The 23,467-nt window shown below is 35.7% G+C and overlaps 5 protein-coding genes, 2 non-coding genes and 2 pseudogenes across 7 annotated transcripts; 5 read left to right on the forward strand and 4 right to left on the reverse strand.

Annotated features, from left to right (window-relative positions):
• Positions 1-1,178: 1,178 nt before the first annotated feature.
• Positions 1,179-3,230, forward strand: LOC120156614 (uncharacterized protein At2g34160-like). The gene is made up of 6 exons (XM_039167915.1): positions 1,179-1,239; positions 1,292-1,482; positions 1,867-1,915; positions 2,497-2,559; positions 2,667-2,731; positions 2,998-3,230. Exons 2-6 carry the CDS (start codon positions 1,363-1,365, stop codon positions 3,091-3,093), a joined length of 393 nt encoding a protein of 130 aa, XP_039023846.1. The 5' UTR covers positions 1,179-1,239; positions 1,292-1,362; the 3' UTR covers positions 3,094-3,230.
• A 491-nt stretch (positions 3,231-3,721) lies between these two features.
• LOC120156615 (signal peptidase complex catalytic subunit SEC11C-like) lies at positions 3,722-6,913 on the reverse strand. The gene is made up of 8 exons (XM_039167916.1): positions 6,850-6,913; positions 6,654-6,766; positions 6,484-6,552; positions 6,353-6,388; positions 5,564-5,609; positions 5,277-5,364; positions 4,352-4,409; positions 3,722-3,876 (listed from the first exon to the last, which is right to left on the reverse strand). The coding sequence occupies exons 1-8, from the start codon at positions 6,896-6,898 to the stop codon at positions 3,826-3,828; spliced, it is 510 nt and encodes a 169-aa protein (XP_039023847.1). The 5' UTR covers positions 6,899-6,913; the 3' UTR covers positions 3,722-3,825.
• A 254-nt stretch (positions 6,914-7,167) lies between these two features.
• LOC120156708 lies at positions 7,168-8,746 on the forward strand (annotated as a pseudogene).
• A 966-nt stretch (positions 8,747-9,712) lies between these two features.
• On the forward strand, positions 9,713-9,794 carry TRNAS-AGA. Its single transcript has one exon. It is a non-coding gene; the product is annotated as a tRNA-Ser (tRNA).
• Positions 9,795-11,234: 1,440 nt separating this feature from the next.
• Positions 11,235-14,111, forward strand: LOC120156605 (protein NRT1/ PTR FAMILY 6.2-like). Its single transcript, XM_039167904.1, has 5 exons — positions 11,235-11,326; positions 11,467-11,569; positions 12,082-12,299; positions 12,406-12,953; positions 13,029-14,111. The coding sequence occupies exons 1-5, from the start codon at positions 11,324-11,326 to the stop codon at positions 13,894-13,896; spliced, it is 1,740 nt and encodes a 579-aa protein (XP_039023835.1). The 5' UTR covers positions 11,235-11,323; the 3' UTR covers positions 13,897-14,111.
• A 65-nt stretch (positions 14,112-14,176) lies between these two features.
• On the reverse strand, positions 14,177-16,296 carry LOC120156709 (annotated as a pseudogene).
• Positions 16,297-16,788: 492 nt separating this feature from the next.
• LOC120156608 lies at positions 16,789-19,159 on the forward strand. Its single transcript, XM_039167910.1, has 2 exons — positions 16,789-17,506; positions 18,501-19,159. Exons 1-2 carry the CDS (start codon positions 16,898-16,900, stop codon positions 18,858-18,860), a joined length of 969 nt encoding a protein of 322 aa, XP_039023841.1. The 5' UTR covers positions 16,789-16,897; the 3' UTR covers positions 18,861-19,159.
• Positions 19,160-19,240: 81 nt separating this feature from the next.
• Positions 19,241-21,768, reverse strand: LOC120156611. Its single transcript, XM_039167914.1, has 9 exons — positions 21,661-21,768; positions 21,380-21,507; positions 21,082-21,154; positions 20,388-20,470; positions 20,152-20,190; positions 19,986-20,056; positions 19,801-19,915; positions 19,508-19,635; positions 19,241-19,430 (listed from the first exon to the last, which is right to left on the reverse strand). Exons 1-8 carry the CDS (start codon positions 21,707-21,709, stop codon positions 19,567-19,569), a joined length of 627 nt encoding a protein of 208 aa, XP_039023845.1. The 5' UTR covers positions 21,710-21,768; the 3' UTR covers positions 19,241-19,430; positions 19,508-19,566.
• Positions 21,769-22,678: 910 nt separating this feature from the next.
• TRNAR-CCU lies at positions 22,679-22,751 on the reverse strand. The gene has a single exon. It is a non-coding gene; the product is annotated as a tRNA-Arg (tRNA).
• Between the last annotated feature and the right edge of the window lie 716 nt (positions 22,752-23,467).

The following is a 23,467-nucleotide window of genomic DNA, read 5'->3' on the forward strand; positions in this document are numbered from 1 at the left end:
TAATTATTATTTTAACTATTTTTTAATTCCTTTTAATGATTTTTTCACGCTTTTCCTTTTTTTTATTTTAATCAAAATGTGGGACCAACTTGTCTCATTAGAACCTTGTTGGTCAGTGATGCATTAGTGCTTGCGTCTAAAAGATCTAACATGATTCGAGCTTCGAGGGTCGGTGAAGAAACCAAACTATGCAAAATGCGGGACAAGCGTGATACTAGGGTGTGAGTTCCAACAATTATTTTAGGTATTTTTTATATTTTAAAATAAAAAATTTGTGGGTTTTAATAAATAAAAAATTAAATCGGGTCAGGTCGGGTTACGGGTGGAGTACCCTTTCTTCTCGGGTGAAGTCGGGTGGTTCAAAAATCCGACCCAACTCGACCCATGTCTATCCCTATTTGTGATATTTTATAACTTTTAATATTATAAATTTTAAAAAAAAGTATATATTAATATTGTTTTGAATATTTGTAAAATTTTAAAAAAATATTATTTTATATAAACCGGTTCAACCCGATTAAACCACGGTTGAACCAGTACCTTCATCGGTTTAAAGTCCGGTCCGATTTTAAAAACATCGAATAAAACTTTTATAATTACATTAGATATTTTGTCTTGATTCTAAAAAATAAATAAATTTATATGAAAAAATTGAATCCTATATTTAAAGTTCACTATCCTTTCATTGCATTGAAATGATAACCTAAAATTTAACACTCTTGTCACTATTCTTGTTTCTTGAGACTTTCATTTTCTGAAATTTCCTTCTTTAGTTTAATTTTTTTAATTTTCTTTTTTTTATAAATTGTTTAAAATCATATAAGATTGAGAGTTAAATGTTTTAAAATCAATAATAAAATAGTGTAAAGATTAAAGATCTACACATGATATTATATCAAATAAGAAAGTTATTTATTTTTTTTATTTTTTTAAATATAGGTAAAAACGTTCAAAGATTAAATTAAGTTAAAGTTTTAGTTAGGGGATAAATTAAATTTTATTTTTTAATATATCATATTATTAATTTAATTGAAGTTAATGGTGAAGTGTTTATTATGTGATTTATCGATAATTGTAGCGATTATAGTGTAATTTCGAAACTTTAATGACCTAAAAAGAAATATATTAAAAATTTAGTGGCCACAAATATAGTTTACCCTTAAAAGTCAGTACCGAGAAAGTGATAAACCCTAGCCAGTGATTACCAGCCACCACCAAAAGATTCAACCAAATATAAAACAGAGCTCGGGAAACCCCCCCAATTGATTTGTTTCACTTGACTACTACTCAGCAGATTTCATCCTATTCGTGGAGTCAAAGACAGATTTTGAAAGTTAGGGTTTTAATCGCAGAAGTCTCAAAATGGAAGAAATCACCCAAGGTGTCAACAATATCAATTTGACCGCCGATTCCCACAAGAAGAACCGGATTCAAGTCTCAAATACCAAAAAACCCTTGTTTTTCTACGTCAATCTCGCAAAGGTTTTTCCTCTTCAGTTTTCTGATTATTTCTGTATTTTGCTCTTTTTTGAATTGTGCATCTAGCTCAGTTACAGGGCTCTCAATCTTGTGGTCATGAGATTGAGTCCCAATTCATAACAAAGGTCTTTCACCTTCTCTCAACCTGATGTTGGACAGCCTACTACCCTACCTCCCCTTACCCTATTACATATAAGAATAGAATCAGCTAATTTATTCTGTTAAAATAGATGCTATGTTTCAACAGAACTAGTATTTTTTTGAGGGTTTTAATTTTTCCCCTTATCTGGTTATTAGTTTCAACCATTTTTCTGTAACATAGGATTTAATTCTTTGTTCATGCATTAAATTAAATTAATATCCGATAACCTTTTTTTTTATTTGCAGAGGTATATGCAACAGCACAATGAAGTGGAACTATCTGCCCTTGGCATGGGTACTTTTACTTCTTCGACTCTATATTTCATTACTTTTTTCCATATCTTATAATTAAAGAATTATTCTGAGATATGAATTTATGTTTGTTTTTTGTCTTATCATCACAACTTTTGTTTTGATGCAATGATAGCTTAGTCTCTAGAGGAATAGAGGGGGGAGGGGTTAAGTAATGATTTTTACTTGCTATAGTTGTTTGATCTTTAGATTTCTGTGCTGCTGCTGCACCAAATTGGATCTCAAGATGTAATTTTAGCATTTTTTAACCTGCAATTTATAAGTATAGTTCCCCTGAAGGCAATTGTGCTATATATCTAAAATATTCTGGTCAATTTTCCCCTTTGACTAGGGAGTTATCGACAAGCTGTTTGTGTTTTACACCTGTTTATGTGGGGAAGTTGTGCAGTGATTAGTGAAGATGCTCTGAAGCTTTATCAACAATTTTTAAGTGCATAGTGTTTATGGATTTTTTCCTGTTATCTATTTCTACACCTAAATATTCATCAATGAATAAAATCAATTTTTTATGCTAAGTTTCGAGAATTGCAGTAACTGGTCTTTTTTATCTTTTCAAATGTGCAGCTATTGCAACTGTTGTTACAATCGCTGAAATTTTGAAAAACAATGGCTTGGCTGTTGAGAAGAGTAAGATATCTTCCACTTTTTCTTTTATATATATATTTTAAAAAAATGTGTTAATAATATAGCCATCAAGTCCCGATAATTACGAGAATCAACTTACACCTTTGCAGAGATCACAACCTCAACAGTTGACATGAAGGAGGATATGAGAGGGAGGCCTGTCCAAAAAGCAAAGGTAAATCAATTTAATAGCTACTTTTGTGCCTCCATCTGGATAGACCATGGTTTATTCAAAAACATATTTGCAAGCTGAGATACATTTGTTCACTCCAAATTAAGTTAAATTCTGAAGTGATATAGAAAAATTCAGTATTAGATTTTTCATGCACTGAACTTTGCGGCATTGGTGCTTGCTAAACCATAAAGTCAGTCATTGTAATGTCATGATTTGTCGTTTTTAGCTTCGGGTGTTGATTGATATGCTTTTATATTCTTTCTCAGATTGAGATATTGTTGGGGAAGACAGAGAACTTTGATGAATTAATGGCAGCTTCTGCTGAAGAAAGAGATATTGTTGATGGAGAAGTGCAGGGTTGAAACTCTGAAAGAAGTTTGTTACTTTCTGGTGGTCAGTTCTTATAGCCACTGTATGGTTTTAAGCAAATTTGGTTTCTTATACATTGTAGGTGTTGAGTTTTCTTGATTGTGCTAGGATTATAATTACTTTTTTTTTATAATGTTGGCTGATTCTTTTGGCTTCTGTTTTCTCAAATATATCGATGCGATGGTGGTCAGTCCTTTTGCTGTCGTTTTTACTGTTGTTCAGTGATTTGTCCAATTAAAAAGTTCATCAAACTATTCTTTTACCCCCTTTCTTTCAATTTAAACTCTCGAAAAAACATTAAAACTTTTTGATCCATCAATATCAACTATTAAACTAACTTGAAATCAGATTATGTTAATAATTAAATGAAACCTTCTCAACGTAGGATTTGATTGATGATTACTTGTTTATAAAAATTATCCTTAACAATGAATGTTCAATCACTTTTGTAGTCGTTGTTGTTTGAACTTGTAATATTTAGGAACAATAATTTTCTTAACCACTGGTAAGTTGGTTCGTGCTTCAACTTCATATTATAATTAATCTTAAATTTGTGAAAAGAAATGATAACTTCAATTATTAAACAAATTTCTCAAATAAATATAATTTGTGTTATTATACCAAAATAATATTATCAATATCGTTGCCCATAGTGATTCAGTAGTCTTATTTCACCCCCTTTTCACTGTTATAATGACATTGTAATGACATTGTTACCACTGCCTTCACTCCTTTGAGGTAATGACCAGCAATCCCAATGAACCCACAAGTATGTACTGCAAGCAAATTAGGGGGGGAAATAGATCAAAAGAAATTAATAGGCTGCAAAATCCACGGTACCAGAAATGACATGATGATATGACACATACATGATGTTGTAAAAATTAATTAAAACATTAACATGATATGATCAGACAAATATATAGGATTATTATCAAATGCACTGATAGTTGAATAGTTTATGGTGATTATAAGGTAATATATGTTCATAATATTTTTTAATCATTGATAACGTACACACACTGTAAATATAATTATTTGAATTCAGGACCTCTAATAAGTACAATACACTCTTTTACCACTTGGATATTATGACAGAAATACCAACACTCTCTTCTAACGAGATTAAAATGATGACAGATGTCTCATACATACATACATATATATATATATATAAACACGAATATGACACATGTATTATAGGTTTTTTTTCCACAAAAAAAAAACTTTAAAACTTCAAAAGTTTCAAACCTTGATTATAGGCTTTTCTGTCATGATAATTGTGAACCACCCAACATAAGCCAAGAACCTGTACAGTAAGAACATAATACCTTTTAACATCAAGATAAAGTAGCAAAAGTGAAAATCAGATAAATGTCACCCTAAAACCCGATTATAATTTTAACCTTGTTCTTGGTCAAACCTGTCTTCAAGTATAACTTCCACTCTGCTAACTTGAATATCTATGTTACTTGGACGCACGTGTAAGTAGGTATGTTTATTTTTTTCGAACTCTTTTCATGTATTTCGAGGGTTATTAACTTATCTAGCCTATACACGTACAGATATCTGTTTGAGACGAATACCATACACGAGTACTTATGTCAAAACAATAGATGCTATGATGAACAGGAAATTATGATAAGCATGCAGGGGCAAAATGTGCTTATGAGTTCAGGAATAGTTATTTATGTACAGAAACAATTAAGCATATGAACAGAATATTCATGGCATTGATTTATAGTCTTTGCCTTATTATTGACAAATATGGTAGAGAGAAGACCTCAAAAGAAGAAAAGTTAAGCTTATTCTAGGTCAAATCTTTCCCAGATGGTAATTTGACAAATGTCAAACTGACGGTTGATGATAATAGTATAATACTAAACCATTAAATTGGCATGAACAATAGACAATTCATTTCACTAAATTCTAGTTCCCAAAATTTCACATGCTCTGTAAATCTTATCCCTTGATATGCTTATCAGTATTGAACAATGATATATGCCAAAACACAATCCAGTAATGCTATTTTTGACAAATGAGGTGTGATGAACTAGTAAACTCAAAGCTTATAGCACAAATGGGTGGTGCAAGAAATTCCTTATCAGTGTGTTTTACAAATGTTTTCACTCCTAGAAATTTTCAACATTTTTTGGAATACAGATGCTAGATTTACCCGATGGCTCTGCCCATGATGTATTTTTGTTGCAACCAGTCATGATTAGATGCGTACAACATCCTATCATTATCTTCATTATCATCTCCTGATGAATATTGTCCAGTCAAGCGATTAAAAGGGTTAGTAGATGAAGGAACTAGATGTCATATGAAGATATTTGAGGAGAAGAAAAAAGCGCAACCGCAGAAAAAAAAGAAAATAAACCAAGAGTCCACACTCCATTACATTGGTGCACAACTTGTATTTGCTCATGTTCAACTAGCTTGATATCAAGAACATGTTACCTTTTGTGAGAATGTCAACTTCTTTGTTATCTTGCCGCTCATGAACCTGAAAAGGCATAACAGAACAGGCAATATACTAAGCCCAACATACAAAATAACCTGAAGGGCATCATTTAATTCAAATAGTTTACAGCCATGGCACCTATATACATTTCAGAAAAAGTTCGATCACTAGCATAGGCCGTTGTACACAAAGTTCATGACATGACTCTCAGAGTTGAACATGGTGTGAGCTTTATCAAAACTATTTATTTCTAATTGCTTGAGACATTCTATATCAGCATATGGAAAGCTTTTGTTTCACACTTGACATTCAAGCAGTTCAAACTTTCATCATCGAATAAAGATGAGTCCGGTAGAACTCAATATTAGCAACATATAGAGAAGCACCATATACTAGAAAATACATTGAAACTAGAGAAGAAACAAAGGCTATCAGACTGATCATTTATGGTATGGATTAGCACACATTTTTCAATGGTGTTTCCTGACCCGGATGAGTGGCTGGAATGTGGTAACCAAACAACAAAGGTGACTCTAGGAAGTCACTATGATGTACCGTTGTACCCTACTCTGTAGAAACTAGACAGTTTAATCAATGTATTTAGATAGTTTCCAAGTAACATTGAGAAAACCTTCAAAATTCCAAAGTCCAAACATATCTGCATTGGACTCGTACACGTATCCAACACTCAACTCGAGTCGAACTAATGTAGTTTTGTTCAGCATTTATACGAGTAAACAGGCAGAGAGTAAAGAACCAAACATAAAATCTCAAAAGGATCTAACCTCAATCACCCGATGAACAATTGGAATATCACGCCCCTACTTAGTACAGAGAAAAAAAAATGAATGAATAAAACAAGCTTCAAACATGAAAATAGTTGAAAAAACAAGTGTATAATTTGTATATGATGTACATCATTGAAGACAACGATTTGTCCCGTGCGAATAGGATCCTTATTCATGTACAGGAACAAGATATCTCCCTGCATTTCAAAAGTATTTAAATTTACATTAGATTCTTTACCTATGACTAATCAAAATTAAATGAAAGAAGAAAGAAAGAAAATGCATGTAAAAAAATTACTCGTTGGAAACCAGGTTCCATACTCCCTGATAGTACAACCACGACCGGCGACTCGCTTCCAGTAATGCAAATCAATCCTTTCCATGTCATCAACGCCAATGAAACAACCATTCCTTAACAAGATTTAATTAAAATAATAATAATCAGTCTTTTATTAAATGTTTCGAGAAATTGAGAGAGAAAGGGAGAAACGCACCGAGGCTAATGGCTTGAGAGAGAATTTGTCTGGTATTAGTGGATTTCATGTTTTCTTCAATCCAACCCAATGAAGATCTTTACGAAACGCCCTGCAAATTAAGAATGAAATGAAATTGAAAAGAACAAATAAAAGAAAGGAATGAGTTTGGAGTTTGACTTGACCTTCGAGTACCATGACATACCCGTCGGGTTCCTACTTCCTACTACATTCAGGTCCATAGCTGGTGGAACCGATCCGAGTTACAATATCTATTAATGTAAGTGTCTGCGTTATTTCCCTCATAAACCCTAGCGCCCCTTTTTATCCAAGAGAAAAATGATAATGGTTCTCTCTTATTTTTTTAAACTCGTGTAGTTTTATCTATGCATTATATCTTACAATTGGCTGATATTTTTTTGTAGATTGGAGAATCTGTGAACCCCAAAGCATACCCACTAGCAATTGCTCAGTTGACAACGACGATTTTAGATCTTGTACAATAAGCTGCAAACTACAAGCAGCTCAAAAAGGGAGCTAATGAAGGTTAATAAACAATACCCATTTCCATTTTTTTCGTTTATTGTAATTATTGTTATCGTTTCCGATATGGGTTTTCTTTATCCTGATCTTCTTCTTCATTTTTTTTCTTCTTTAATTGGATTTGTTTGGGATTTAGCTACCAAGACCCTGAACAGAGGTATCTCGGAGTTCATTGTGATGGCTGCGGATACTAAGCCCCTTGAGATTCTGCTCCACCTTCCTTTGCTTGCTGAAGACAAGGTAATTGTTCTATGGAATATGCATATTTTTCTTTTTCTTTTTTCTGGTATAAACATTTTGATTGCTTAATTCTTGTTTAATATGTGAGTTTACTCTAGGAAAAGTTATTGCTAAGTGGTATTTTAGTTGTTTTAAAAATTATTTGGATGCAAAGTTAGGCAGGTTGAAATTGCTTGATTGAATGGGATATAATATAAGTTTATGCTTTGCCTGCACTATTTGAATTGTGTATACATCACATAATAATGTGGGAAAGCTACCATATCAAGCTGCAAACTTGCTTCTAATTGCCAAACTCAACTGTAACTTACAAGTTGGGTTACTATATGAAGACATATGATCTTCGGCAGTTTTGGAGTTTTCTCCTCTTTTGTTTAGTACTTATGATTAGTATATGTATTTATTGTTGATGTGCTTATGGTTGTTGTATGTGTTGTTCTGTGCCCCAACTTTAACGTGTTAATTAGTCGTATCACTGCTGTAATATTTAGCTTTGATTTAGGGTTTGACTAATTGTCTTCTGGGGTGTCTGATTTTATTGCGTCAAATCAATGGTGTACTCACTAGCTGTGAATTTGATGCATCTTTGACTTTTATACACTCTGTTTAATGTAAATTGTTTCCCACTCTTGTGCTTGGAAGCATTCCTATAACACATCATCTTGATTTCTCAATTTAAAGTAGTTCATCATAGAAGCAAAATCTTAGCTACAACACCTTGATTCATTACCTAGATTTTGAGCACAATAGTTTACTTTGTATTTGATTTTTTGCAGAATGTCCCCTATGTATTTGTTCCTTCAAAGCAAGCACTTGGACGAGCATGTGGGGTTACAAGACCTGTAATTTCCTGTTCTGTCACAACAAACGAAGGAAGCCAATTGAAATCCCAAATACAACAACTCAAGGTACTTTTTGTTACCTTGTAAAATTAATGATATTTTGCACCCTTTTTGGCTGAATCTGCTTCTGCATCTTCTGTTTTTTCATTTGTGAAATGTAGGATGCTATTGAGAAGCTCTTAATCTAGAATCTTATGAAAATTCATTTTCGGTGTGGCGGGCCTCTCGGATTGTGGTGGTCGGTCCTTTAGAGGCTTTGACTGATGAAGTTGTGCCACAATTGAACAACTCTTTTATAATTTGACCTTAAATGCGATTGTTATGTCGTTTATGTTTACCTATGAATTGAGAAAAAAAGGATAATCCTGAATCGATACTTACGGCAGGTTAGTATGAATGATGCTATTGCGTAATGTAGCCTGTTTAATATGCTTTCTTTTCTGTTATAGCTTACACACACAAGCAATTGCATTACATTGGGATTGAAATGGGTTATATAAATCTAACTTTAGATTTAACTTGACCCCAACACAAATTTTGCCATTTGATCCCAGCATGAACCTTTTGTTTTATCGTCTATTTCCCACGAGAATTTGGGGTAGGATTTTGCAACAATTTAAGGGGAAATGTTTTTGGCTGGAGAATTTCCCACTGTACTTGATTCTTGGTGTTGTCTCTAGGCTGAGTACTTGATTTTCAGATTCAAATTTTTATTTATTTGATTTTTTTAGTCGGGTTAAATTTATAAAATTTGAGTTTAATTGAATTTTTTAATTTTTTTTCAAATTCACTTATAAATATATGTAAGATTATAGCACAGATTGGTTCAATTTGATGACTATATATATATATATATTCTTTGTATTTTTTTACGTATAAAAGAAAATGTCTTGGGGACAAAATATTGATTTGTGGGAAAAAATTATAATAAAAATATAAATTAAATGAAGTATAAAGTTAAAAAATTAAGAAGAAAAATTAATTGTTAAAAGTAAGAACGGAAGTTACATTAATATTTTATATACATTTTAGTAGTAGAAGAACATGTGATTTGATTTTTATCAAAAATAAAATTCAAATGAGGGAGAAGTTAGAGGTATGAGGGATTAGGGTTGAATATATGATCGAATTTTAAAATGTTAAATTTGTTGAGTTGATGGATCAAATTTTATTTAATTTTTTTAAAATGGAATTGACTTTTGTTCATCTTAAATCATGTTCAAAACTCTATCTTTTGATATGTTAAGAGTCACAATCTAGTGGGCGTGCCGGAGTGGTTATCGGGCATGACTAGAAATCATGTGGGCTCTGCCCGCGCAGGTTCGAATCCTGCCGCTCACGATCTGTGATTAATATTTTTTTGTCGTCTCTTTTTTCTTGCAAAGCAGGGTGGGTCTCTATCATTTTCTTTGCTTCATTCATGTTCTTTTGGACCATAAGGTCTGATGTGTTGAAATATGGTTGGGTTTGGACTGGGGACCGTTTCTCCATTTTGCTGCTAAAAAACAAATCACGATTGTTGGTCTACGAGCTTTAGATTTATCGATTTTGGGACGATTGGGATAAACTCTCTGTCACTGCTGCATAATATTACACCCTCACATCTCCCATTTTGATACGTACACGCTACCAAAGACACATTCTGTGGCAGCTAAAACAACACCTACTTGACTCTCATTGTACTCGTCTTATATTCGTATAAAACACATATCCGATCAAAGGGTTGGGATAAGACGAGCCTCCTATATGCATTCAATGATTGAACTATGATCTCCTGAATGCCTGTCATTTGTCATGGTTTTGAAGAACCAATCACATTAAAAACAACTTGAACCCTTTAAGTACATGTTTTTTTATAAAATAATAGAAAAAAATCCTGGAATCCATCAACTCTAAGGAGCAATTCTCGTTATATTAAACAAAATCTGACCCAAAGCAACAAACCTTGATTATTAAGCAATGCTTTACACTAGTTGAATGACTCCAAAACAATATGGTCAAATGAAACATAACATCAATTGATATCTGTCTGATGATGATGCTCATGTTAGAGTGTGTGCAAGTGGTGAAGAAGATTAGAGGTGGAGAGACATTTGATCACACCAAGCTTCTCCTGTGTAATCATTATTGTCATCCCTACCGTGTGATTTCAGGACACTTTGTTTGATTGCTGCTGCACATGGACTTATCTATGATTAATATGTATGAAGATTACCTGCAATTGAGATGATAAGAAATGTGAAAAAGAAGAGAAAAAAGAGAGGAAATTTCCGGGGTCGAACACCTGTAAGCTTTTCATAAAAATCAACACTCAAAAAGCAGAAAGAACTGCCACTTTGCAGTAAAACATACGTGATAAATAATCCTTTACGCTCTCTGTCACCATTGTTTACATGTCAAAAAAGGGGCCGTCACATATTACAGGTAACCCTTTGCTCTCTCCTTGTATAACATTATCGTCGTATTGTTGAGGCGGTGAGGTTTTATTGGGATGTGGGGTATAGAACGCACTAAACAACGCGTAGGCCACGGTGCTTTGGTTCACCACCTTCGCAAACTCCAAATTCTGCATGTTGCAGATTCTATTTCTCCGCTTAACCGCCTTCATCACTATCACCTTTAAAAATTTCCTTATATCTTCTCGGAAACATATCTGCCAACAATATCTATGGTTTAGAACCATCCACCCACAAAAACAAGACCAATAATCTGTCCTATTTACTTAGTGGAGAGTCATTTTATAGGTGTTTTAACTTCCAAACTTGCCTATAAAATGGGAAACTAGTCTCCAACACTTTCAAGATTGGATTTAAAGTTACTTTTTCACCGTAGTTGTGCTCGTTTCTTCAACTGTTGAAACATTCAGAAAAATGGTCAGTTTGAGTTTCCATGACAATATATATATATCGTGTGATAATGGCTGACAACCCATGGTCCTCCTTTGTTTTATAAACATGATTGTTTGATTCAATGCTTCTGAAATACTATGTTGATGGTTTTTTCCTTTTATCAGGAAGGGAAGATGAGTTTCACGGTGGCCGATGCGGTGGACTACAAGGGTTTCCAGGCTGACAAATCAAAAACGGGTGGTTGGATTCCAGCTGCACTCATTCTAGGTTGTTTGTTATTTACATAATCCTCCTTTGGTTTTCTTTCAGCACAATTTCTTGAGCTGGTTTTGCACATGAACTTACACAGGTCTTTAACAGTAAAATAAACACAGTTTGCAAATAAATTCAGCACTAACAAGAATTCTCTCGCACATAAGAGAAAATGTCACACATGGTTCTATGTATCAAAATTTGAGTAACATGTAGGGGACCCATCAGAACTGCAATACATAAATACTTCCAAAACAATGGTGATGAAATTCATGTCATTTTCCTTTTGGAGTATGGGACAAGAAAGATACTATATGTAGGGCCATTCATACATGAAATTAATTAAGGAGACCGCCATAATACATTATGTTATTATTACATGACTTCACTTCTACAACATTATTATATTTTCACATTTTACTAACATCAATTAGAATATTATTTTGTTAGGTTCGAATCTTTATGTCGTAAATGAAGTAATTTGATAATTACAAGAAATTACTGATTCGTTGAAACCATTTTCACAGGGATTGAGATATGCGAGAGGCTATCAACCATGGGGATTGCAGTTAACCTTGTGACATACTTGATTGGAACAATGCATTTACCCAGTTCAACTTCAGCCAACGTTGTCACAGATTTCATGGGCACATCTTTTCTATTGTGTTTGCTCGGTGGTTTTCTTGCCGATTCATTCCTCGGAAGATACAGAACAATTGCTATATTTTCCCTTATACAAACACTGGTGGGTGTTTAAAGTTTCAACAAACATAAAAAGAACCAAAGAAAAATGTTCATTTCGATCCTTAATTTGTTCAGTTTTTGACTGTGATGATGATATGGTGATTTAGGGGACTGGCACATTAGCACTGGCTACAAAGCTGCCACAGTTACGCCCAGCACCATGCAATGGATCTGCTCCCCATGCATGCAAACCAGCCAATGGATTTCAGATGGGAATTTTGTACCTGACTCTATATATAATTGCACTGGGAACTGGTGGTCTAAAATCGAGTGTTTCGGGCTTCGGAACCGATCAATTTGATGAAAAAGATGAGAAGGAGAAGTCCCAGATGGCTTATTTTTTCAACAGGTTCTTCTTCTTCATCAGTATTGGAACCTTGATGGCTGTCACGGTGCTTGTTTACATACAAGATGAAGTGGGTCGAAGCTGGGCTTATGGGATTTGCTCGGTTTCGATGTTTATAGCCATCTTGATATTGTTATCAGGGACCAAAAGATACAGGTATAAGAAAAGCTTGGGGAGTCCGATAGTTCAGATCTTCCAGGTCCTTGTTGCTGCAATAAATAAGAGGAATATGGAACTGCCTTACAGTGTTGAATTGTTATACGAAGACACTCCTGAAACATCGAGAATTCTTCATACGGATGGATTCCAGTGAGTTTTCAAATCGTTTTTTCATCGTTTATGCGTTTCGTTGGCCTTGTTTCATTCATAGTTTGTGAATTATAGGTTCTTGGACAAGGCAGCCATTGTTGGGGAAGGAGATTTTGGGAGATGCCTTCCAAATCCTTGGAAACTTTGCTCGGTCACAAGGGTTGAGGAAGTGAAAATGATGGCGGGGCTTCTTCCAATATGGGCCACGACCATCATATTTTGGACCACCTACGCACAAATGATGACCTTCTCAGTGGAGCAAGCCTCCACCATGGAAAGATCAATTAGAGGTTTCCAAATCCCAGCAGGTTCCCTCACTGTCTTCTTTGTGGGAGCGATTTTGATCACTCTGGCCGTTTACGATCGTCTTGTTATGCCATTTTGGAAGAAATTGAAAGGAAAACCAGGTTTCAGCAGCCTACAGAGAATGGCCATAGGATTAGTACTGTCAATTTTTGGAATGGCCACAGCAGCGATAGCCGAGGTGAAAAGACTCGCAGTGGCTCGATCAACCGATGCTAACACAGGAGCCCTGCCTGTAACCGTGTTCTTGTTGATCCCACAGTTCTTCCTGGTGGGTGCTGGTGAGGCTTTCATTTACACAGGCCAGCTTGACTTCTTCATCACGCAATCTCCCAAAGGGATGAAAACCATGAGTACCGGTCTGTTCCTTTCAACACTATCGCTCGGTTTCTTCGTCAGCAGTTTATTGGTAGCGGTGGTGAAAAGTGTGACGGGAAGCAGTAACGGTGGCCATGGATGGTTGGCTGATAACATAAAACATGGCAGACTTGATTGCTTCTATGGACTTTTAGCCGTTTTGGGGATCATAAATTTTGTTCTGTTCCTTGTTTCAGCGGCTTGGTACAAGCGCAGGAAACCCAAACCTGCCATTCAAATGGACACCATTGTTAATGGCTCCTCTTCTGAGGACAAGTGTTAGGCTACTCTAGGATTGCAGATTATCAGTGTCAAAAGCACCATACTAGTCGAAATAGCAAGGAAAGTTACCGGAATGAAGGGCGGTCGTGATTGGCTGGCTCGTAGGATCAATGATGGTCATGATTGGCTGTTTTAAGCCTCATAAACTTGGGGTTATTTCTTCTGTGTACCAAAATGTACAAGCCAAATCCAGGAGAATATGCTCTTAAAAAGGACCAAAACTAGCCATTGTAGATCTTCCTATTATAGAAGAAACTGAATAGCATAGCAATATGATTATATGTAGAAAATGGTTCAAGATTTTTCTTGAGCTTATTCAAAGTTCTTCCCAATTTTCAAGATCAATTGCTATCGTTGATGGATTACATAATAAAACGACAACAAAAACCTTAAAACTGGCCCTTCAATGGTCAAAATCTTGGAAACAAGGAGCCGGTTGAACGACTCCAATAGCTGCACCATGAGCATTAATGCAACTTGAACTAACATTCTTCCCGGTTAGTGCAGACTTAAGCAACACAGATTGCAGTAACAGATTGCAGTAACATTCTTGTAAACCACGTTCCTTTCAACACCAGTTTCCTAACATAAAATTGGTTCCTTTTGGTTAGTTTTCAGCTCTGGATTTCTTCGAAAATGACCCAAGGGCTTGTTCTAATTACCAGTTCCCGGAAAGCACCCCTAACATTGCAGTAGTTTTGGTCTATGATTATCGGGTTTTTCACTGACTCGAAGGATAGATTCTCAAATATAACTCCTCGAACATAACCTTTCCCAACCTTACAGGAATTTGCAGTCAATATTATATTTGCTTGGAAGATAGCAATATATACACGTTTAAGAGTCGTTTTTAGTTACCTGCCATTTCTTGATTCGAGCTCCATTCGTAGTTCCTTTGAAGGATACAGTGTTACACGAATGTTATGCACTTGTACAAAATTTCCTGCCCTTCCTAAGCTTCCAAGGCTGGTTTTTTTTTAACAAAGAAAAAATAGAGACAAAAGCATCAGTAGTGTGACAAGTGCTTTGAAAACCACGTTGCTCAGCAGTAGATGTGCAGGCACGTGAGTTGAAAGTTGAAAAATCCTAGGACAATCACTATGTTCCAAGGGATTGTATGCTCAAATCTCATCAGATAAAAGTTTCACCGTATTCCATGACCAGGTCCACACTTTACATGAGAGATATGGATATTAGTAGTGTGATCTCCGATCGAAACACAATCGTCCCCTGATTTAATCACAGCTGAGGATGGTGATTCGATTTTTCATCTGATATGAACATTATAAGAACTACGTAAAACAATTCAAGTAATGGCATGAAAAGATTGTTATACCAGTTCCAATTCACTGTTTCTGATGAATATATTGCTAGCTGAACTAATATGAATTCCATCGGTGTTGGGTCTGGTTTCCGGAGCTGTTATCACCAGGTTGTCGACGACAAAATCGTTGGTTCCTCTTATTAGGACATGCGTTTGAGAATTATTCATTAGTCGAACCTGGCTGAGACTGCTGGCGAATGCATCAAACACAGGAGCTGAACTTCAGGAATCATCTTATTGCTTCACCGGTGTTGAGCAGCGTAATCAAAATCGAGAAATCTACTTACTGTTGGTGCCAATGAAGTGCACCCTTCCTGGAGAAGTTGGCTCATGTAAGAAAAAACCGAATCAGAAAACGAACTTTGCTTCAGGAGATGATACAATTGAAACAGTACCATGTGTGGATGATATCTGCATGATTGGTTCCACCAACCCCAACCTCGTCCGTCGATCTCGCCTCGACCTTAGATTTTTAGCCCCGAAACTCCGTTAAACGTTAGCCATTTTCCCTGGTCGAATCCCTCCCATGTCTTGGGTGAAATCGGTGATATTATTCTTCCCATCATCTGATAAGATCGTAAGAATCACGTTGTCTTTTACATGAAAAAACTGCGGGAAAATGTTAATTTTTGGACAAACCAGAAACTTGATCTCTTTATCTGTGCATGGGCCGTTAAATGTGAGTGGATGCAACAAAAACGTTCGGTTTTCTGGAACTAATATAATCCGTACACCATCTTCTACCTCTCTGCTACATACGAAATTCAAGGCCTTCAAAAATGCCTGAAACAAATGAAATGTTGAACTTGAACTTTCATTTGCAGCAGAACCATGGGGTGAAAACTGAACTAAAACGAAGTGAATTTACCTCAGAACTATCAGCAGTTCCATCTCCAACAGCACCAAAATCCAAGACATCAACCACCTATGATCTCATGGCGACGACATCGGAACAAAGCAAGCGTAGTTTCATAAAAATGAAGGTAAAACATGTAGCCTGCAAATGGAAAGAAAGAACATCATCAGAGCATTCAGTCTCGAACATTTAAAGATGTTATCAGAACTCACCATTTGCATTAAATGGCCCCTTGTAATGAACTAAAACTACACTTTAAAGTTGAGCTAATTAGCCATTACAAGAAAAAAAAAGCAGAATTTAAAGAGCTTAATTGCTGATTTCTGGGAAGCTTCAAAGATAAACAAAACAGGAGAGCCTCCACCTTTATTTGGTGCTAAACACAAGCAAAGATTTTTACATTTATTTGCTCCTAAATTTGCGTAACTAATCATGAAAGAAATGGAAATCAAGGGAATGTAGAATGTGAAAATGCAATGCCAGAGAGAGAGAGAGAGCAAAGTGACGTTTCCAACTTTCTCTGTTCTTTTCCCGAGTTCCATGGCTACATATTTTTTATGGTACTATAGCAGTGATATAGTTAATATAATAAGCGTGACACATTACGTTTAAATACCTTAATTAATGTCATAGTTTTCGTGTTTAAGAACAGAGAAGTTGCCACGTGGCAACATATAATTGGTAATTAACAAGCAACTCACTCCAAAAGCAACTCCTTTATTCAAAACTCAGAAGCTCAGGCTAGATTTTCCCAGAGATCCGATCTGTCGAGCTCCACAATTTTCCGGGAAAATCCATTGAAGAGAAAATTACTAAATTCCCATGGCAAATGCATGGAAAAGAGAAAGCAGCAAAGCCCAAAAGTTCCTCTCACCCAGAACCCTCCTTCCTCTCCTCCTCCTCACCCTCTTCGTCTACCTCTGTTTCTCTCTGCTTTCCCCTAAAAACCCGACCTTTATCCCCACAACTGCCTCTTATAGCGCCCAAAAATATGCCCAGAATTTCTCAATCCCTCCTTTTAACTGCCGCAACTCCCCGCAAGCCCATCCCATTATTGCAAACAGAGTAGAAAATCTCAAACACCCTTTCATTTACTCCCTAGCTGATTTAGGTTCCCTCCCTGACAAGCCTCACAAGGACATCGTGAGACTTCTTAAAGGTAAGCCCTTTCGTAAGCCTGACATCTCGGCCACCATTCAGGATTTTCTGGAAGGGAAAAACAAAGATGGGTTTTTCGTCGATGTCGGTGCCAACGTCGGGATGGCGAGTTTCGCAGCAGCTGTTATGGGGTTCAGGGTGTTGGCCTTTGAGCCGGTTTTGGAGAATTTGCAAAGGATTTGTGATGGAATTTGGTTTAATAGGATTGAGGAATTGATTACTGTTTTTGAAGCAGCCGCATCTGATCGTAATGGAAATATTACTTTCCATAAGGTACGAGTTTTCTAATTCATGGCTTTCTTTTGGCCGATTTGATGCCCCTAGCTTTGAGATTAGTGAGCTTATAGTTTAGTGTTAATTTATGCTTAGCAAAATAACGTAAATTTATAGAAGTGGCTTATGAGGTGTTAAAAATGGGAATTTGGTGGTGGGACTGTTGAACTTGTTTGCAAGTTTGATTTTTTGGGAACAATTTTCATTTGCTGCATTTTTTTTTAATTTTTTTTTAAAGTTCTTAAGGCTCTATGAAAATGAGGCACCTCCTGGTTGTTCCTTGTGATATACTGATATTTGGGATGGAGAACAGTTCCATTTGGTTCCTTATGCAGTTATCAAAATCATTTATCCAACAGCCCTTTCCTCTGTAGGTTAGGTGCTTCAGCTGCTCTCAATGAATCCAGTCCCAGTCTAACCTATAGAACTTGCCTTATTTTTTCCTTATGTTTCAAGTCAATGGTTAACTTACTATCAACTAGATCCAATAGCTGGTGAGGACCAGATAAACTCTCTTGGGTTGATCATCGATGACAATTGTTTTTGAATTCAATTTAGAATGGAATTTTGGGATACGAAAACTTGGATTTTTTTCTCTTTTGGTACAAAGGGGGCCATAGTGTCGGGATAGAAGAAGATCAAACTTGGATTTTCCTAGGTACTGTGAGAGTCTCACTTTCGATTATGCAGACGTTGTGCTCATTGCTTGAAGTTAAACCGGGGTGATAATTTGATTATGATTTTGCAATTGCTAGTCACTTTTTACGGATCTTAGTAAATTTTGATTGGAAGAATGAGAGAGCAGGTTACATGGTAAGCTTTAGGGGTTTGGGTTGAGAGAGAGAGAGAACTGGTATGATTTTGCCTTTATTATCTGTTGTAATTTTGGCGTTCGGAATTAATGTTAATCCATTCTCATATACTGCTTCCTTCATTTATTGCATTATTGTTCCTTTTTCTGCTTCTCATGTGAAAACCTGCGCATTTTCTCCAGTTGGTTGGTCGGCTTGACAACAGTGCCGTTTCGGCAGTCGGTGCGAAGCTGGCATTCAAGTCCAATGAAGAAATAGCAGTGCAAGTGAGGTCCATCCTTCTGGATGAAGTAATCCCGGTGTCAGAGCCAGTGCTTCTGCTTAAAATCGACGTTCAGGGATGGGAGTATCATGTACTGAAGGGAGCGAAAAAGTTATTGTCCAGGAAAAAAGGCGAAGCCCCTTACCTAATCTACGAGGAAGATGAGCGGCTGTTGCAAGCAAGTAACACTACTGCCAAAGAGATAAGGGACTTCCTAAGTAGTCTGGGTTATACTCATTGCACCCAGCATGGTTCAGATGCTCATTGCACCAATAATTAATGCAAGCACCGCGAAATTTTCCATGGATGACAACCTTACTGGAAATCTGTTCTTTTGCACGCCATTTCTCTCAGCCCGCTGTGGAATGCAGTTCATCCGAATACACATTTCTTCATGTTTATGATAGAGTTGTACCAAAGCCGATAAAAGGTTCTACCATCAGTGCTCTCTTCTCTTGGTGATTGGTTGGTTGATGGCAGCTTTTCAATTCTTTTGTAATTTCTGTTTACAAATCTACTGTTTGATTAAATTTGTAGTGAACAAACTGAAGCTAAGGTTACAAAACTTGAGTTAGCAAAGAACTGTTCTACTTCTGTTCTACTTCTTCTCAGACTTCCCTGGTTCATATTAATGAGAATAATCAATTACAATTGGTCAAATTTTGGACCCCTGCAAAACCATGAAACTTTAATATATACAGCCTTGAATCTTACATCTTTTATAGTTGAATACAGTACAAATTGTGAATTAATACATGATAGATCTGACAATGAAGACCAGTTGCAGTCTAGAGATACAATATGCACTTCATGATGCTTCAAATAAATGACAGGCACGGCAAGTTTTAACCTGCAGTAGCAAGGTTTAAGACGTTACTGTAAAGATCATTACAAGATTTGCCTGTTGGAGTTGTGACTCACTCAAACCTTATGCTTTTGAAGTTTGATCTCGGAATCTCTCATAATATAAGTCCAAATCTTCTTGATTATTTCGGACCGCTAGTTTTCGAAGGACCGGCTCTCTCTACCATCACGTCATAGAGTTGTTTTCCATTCTAGTTGTAACAATTTTTCAAAGAATAAATAATCACAGATCAAAGATTGTATTAACATGTATCGACAGCTATAATATTCGAGTGACTGAGCGGTATACTTTCATCTCTCGAGTTTTCTCAAAACCAAATAAACGGATCTGAGAAAGGTGGGCAAGATACACTTACAAAAATGACTGGGAAAAAGTGAACTTGTCCTTCAGGCTTTGTCTGAGTCTCCTTAAAATACACCAGAATTGGAAAACTTCGCCACCAAAGTTCCCAATTCACAAATGATGAGTACCTGCGGTAAAATAGATAGGTAAGTGGCTTACCCTTTTGGAACTTGGATAGAAGTTGGAAAGGTTACTTACTTCCAACGGTTTTTACCACCCACAAAGACATTTTCACCTGAATCCTGAAGCTGGTCCCCTACTTTCACCTCCTAAAACCACAAATGTCATCGTTCACATATGCGTAAGTGGAGAAATCTAGCACCAAATCCGCAACAATGAAGAAAGCATACAAGAATGGACTAACCAGTGCCTCGTCATCGAAGACAAATCTAACTCGAGTAGTCTACAAGAACAAACTGTCAGCTGGTTGCTGCTAAAATATTGAAATGGAAACTAAAATGATGTAGAAATTGGAGATTTGTGGATCTCATCAGAATGGTATCTTATAAACTGCTTTGTATTTCATCAAAGGAGTAAAGCTCTTCTGATGGTGGCAATTCAGATTCGTCTCAACGAAAAACTATTTCTAGTTATTGATACCTGGAACAACAGAAGCAACCCAAGTAGACCAACAGGAGCAGCTGGTAATAGGTTATCAGTATAAGCTAATCCACCAGCTAGACCTGTTTCAATAAATATTTTTTCAGAATATAACTTCGAAAACGGGAAGACGGCATATTAACAGCAGACCATGCTGTGCATTCATTTTTTATAAAGAACAAGATCAATCAAGAGATGGTTATTTCAATAGTAAAGAAGCAAACAACGAACAGAGGAGGCATTAAAAGATTGCTTGCAAACCAGTGCAAAACTCATGCAACTATAAATGCAACCTTATTCACAGACCAGAATGCAGGTTGGCTCATATATAGTTAGAATGGTCCTAATCTCCAGACAATAAACAACATCGAAATAACAACGAATTGTTGAAGAACTATATAGTCCTAGTTTTGATATTTTATTCATCTACAAACAAAATAGGCAAACTTACAAAGTTCAGACCAGAATGCAGGTTGGCTCATATAGTTAGAATGGTCCTAATCTCCAGACAATAAACAACATCGAAATAAACAACGAATTGTTGAAAGAACTATTATAGTCCTAGTTTTGATATTTTATTCATCTACAAACAAAATAGGCAAACTTACAAAGTTTGCATGATGCCATTCAAGACCAACCAAGATACCAAAAAAAAAGGATGCATCTCTGAGTATGGAAAATGCAGAGAACCAACCGAGTAGGACAACTGGTATGCGATAATCCGGGTCAGGAACCACAGTTTCTTTCTTTTGGACCTTCCTCCCAAGCTGCCAAGCATCAAAACAACTATCTCAAGTCATGAATTACAAATTAAAGCCTGGACGATAACTCGAAATCAGTTCAATCACAATTACTACTTCCTGCCACCAATCTGGACATAAACTAAAGCTTTTATCTGCATCTACCACTTATCATTTAAGAATTCAAAGTTTCCAGGAGGAAATAAATGCTTAAAAAAAAGAAACAAATGTCATAGTTCAAAAAAAAACAACCACTGATGCAACAAGAAGTTTGCCTTCACGAGGACTATTGGATGCTCTTCTTAAAAAACATTGCTTATATCCTACTTTCCCTTGGAATGAGCTCCTCATTTGTCCCAGAAGACCACCAACTTCATTTCCTGTTGGAAATAAGTATGTGATTAATTCTTTTCAATAATATTTCTGCTCAATGAAAACATAAAAATATGCCCATATTTCACTACCCTCTCCCTCAAATTTCTTTTATGTAATGAAGTACTGAATTTTATACTAAGAATCAGAAAAGGGCTTACTTTGGGAAGGTAGAAATGAAGCAGCAGTCAACAAGAAGCCACTAGCCATTCTCTGCGCGCTGTATTTGCCACAAAGCAATATTTCTTTTGGGGTTTTTGACAAGAAAAAAAGAATCTAATAAGATGCTGGTTCCTGGTTTGTTTGTGGAAGGAAATTGACCTTATTGCCCCCTAGTTCCAGTTAGCAATTGACATAATGTGATGATGTAAACTGCTATGCCAAGGGTGTTTGAGTAATTCACTTGAGATAAATGACTCTGCTTCCATTTAGCCTTACCTAGTGGTACAATTGACAGACCCACTTTTTCTTTTTCTCTGTTCTCTGAAGTTCTAAGCTTTGTAGAAAAAAAAAAAGTCACCAAATTTGCTCTTTTTTTTTAGTAAATTTGCACAGTTCTGGCAATGGATTCCAAAGAAAAGGGTCTAGCCATGCATGATTTCATTTCGTTCCACCCATGGATCCTGAGTTTGATGAATTAGGAAGACTAGCTTCAAGGGAATTGGCATTGGTCATGCACTCGAACTTCAACCATGTCTTTTACTCGCACCAGCATCACGTTTATCCCCAATCTCATAACAATTTCTTCCGGTTTAAGTAACTAAATCATTCAGCAAAAGAAGTCAAACTCCAGTAAGGTAGTTGGTTCATGCAATCACATCTGTAAATTGTTTAATAGGTAAGAGATTCTAATAAAGTCTGTAATTTGTAAGACATAAATTTGAAACTTCTGTAAGGTAGTGGGGGTATCAAATTCATTGAACAAGCTCAGGCATGGGTGGAAAAGCTGGCTTTGCCTTCCAAAATGAAGAGCTTTATAATTTCATGGCGGTCGAGTATTTTCCAGAAGTTGGATGGTTGATGTGTGAATGAAAAGTGGGGCAAGTGTCTTGGTGGTACCGTCCACAGGTGTAAATTGTGAGGACTAAAAACTCATAGAAATAGAAGCAGGGGATAAGTTTTCCACCACTGATGTAGGATGTAGCCACATAAATATGAACAAGCATAAAAAGATTAAAACGCGCCAGATAGGGGTCGAACCTATGACCTTCTGCTTAGGAAACAGACGCTCTATCCACTGAGCTACAGGCGCTGTTATTTTATATACTTTTAATATTGTAATAAAATGTATATCATATGTAATTCCAAAATTTCTCTAACTTTGAACGTTTCAATTTCATCTCAAATTATTAATATACGCTAATCATGTACTCTGTTAATATTTTAAACCAATCTATATTATTATATGTTTGAATAAGAACTAGTTTAAATTGTGGTTGAAACTAATTACATATTTGAATGAATTTAGAAATGAAATTAAAAGATTCAAAAGTTTGAGGATTAATTTAAAATGAATGTCACAATTTAAGAATGAAATTGGAAGATTCAAAAACTTGAAGACTAATTTAGAATGATATCATAATAATTTAAATATGAAATGGAAACCATCAAAAATTTATGGACCAATATGGAACGAGGGTCATAATTTGAGGAGGTGTGATCCAGTTAACTCAAATGAAAAATAAAAACTAAACTTACAATTTATAAATAGTAGAGTGACTAATGACAAAATTTCACCTCATATGTTAGGGAGGGGAGCGTAAACAAGGAAAGAAACTTTACAACATAAAACAAAAGAAACTAAATCAATATTGAACCTAAACCGGCATTCATCCATATAATATTGAACCTAAATCAGTATTCATCAATATAATATAATATAATATAATATAATATAATATAATATAATATAATATAATATAATATAATATAATATAATATAATATAATATAATATAATATAAACTTT

Source organism: Hibiscus syriacus, unplaced genomic scaffold (genome assembly GCF_006381635.1).
Source record: "Hibiscus syriacus cultivar Baekdansim isolate YM2019G1 unplaced genomic scaffold, ASM638163v2 tig00111234_pilon, whole genome shotgun sequence".
NCBI classification, from domain to species: Eukaryota; Viridiplantae; Streptophyta; class Magnoliopsida; order Malvales; family Malvaceae; genus Hibiscus; species Hibiscus syriacus.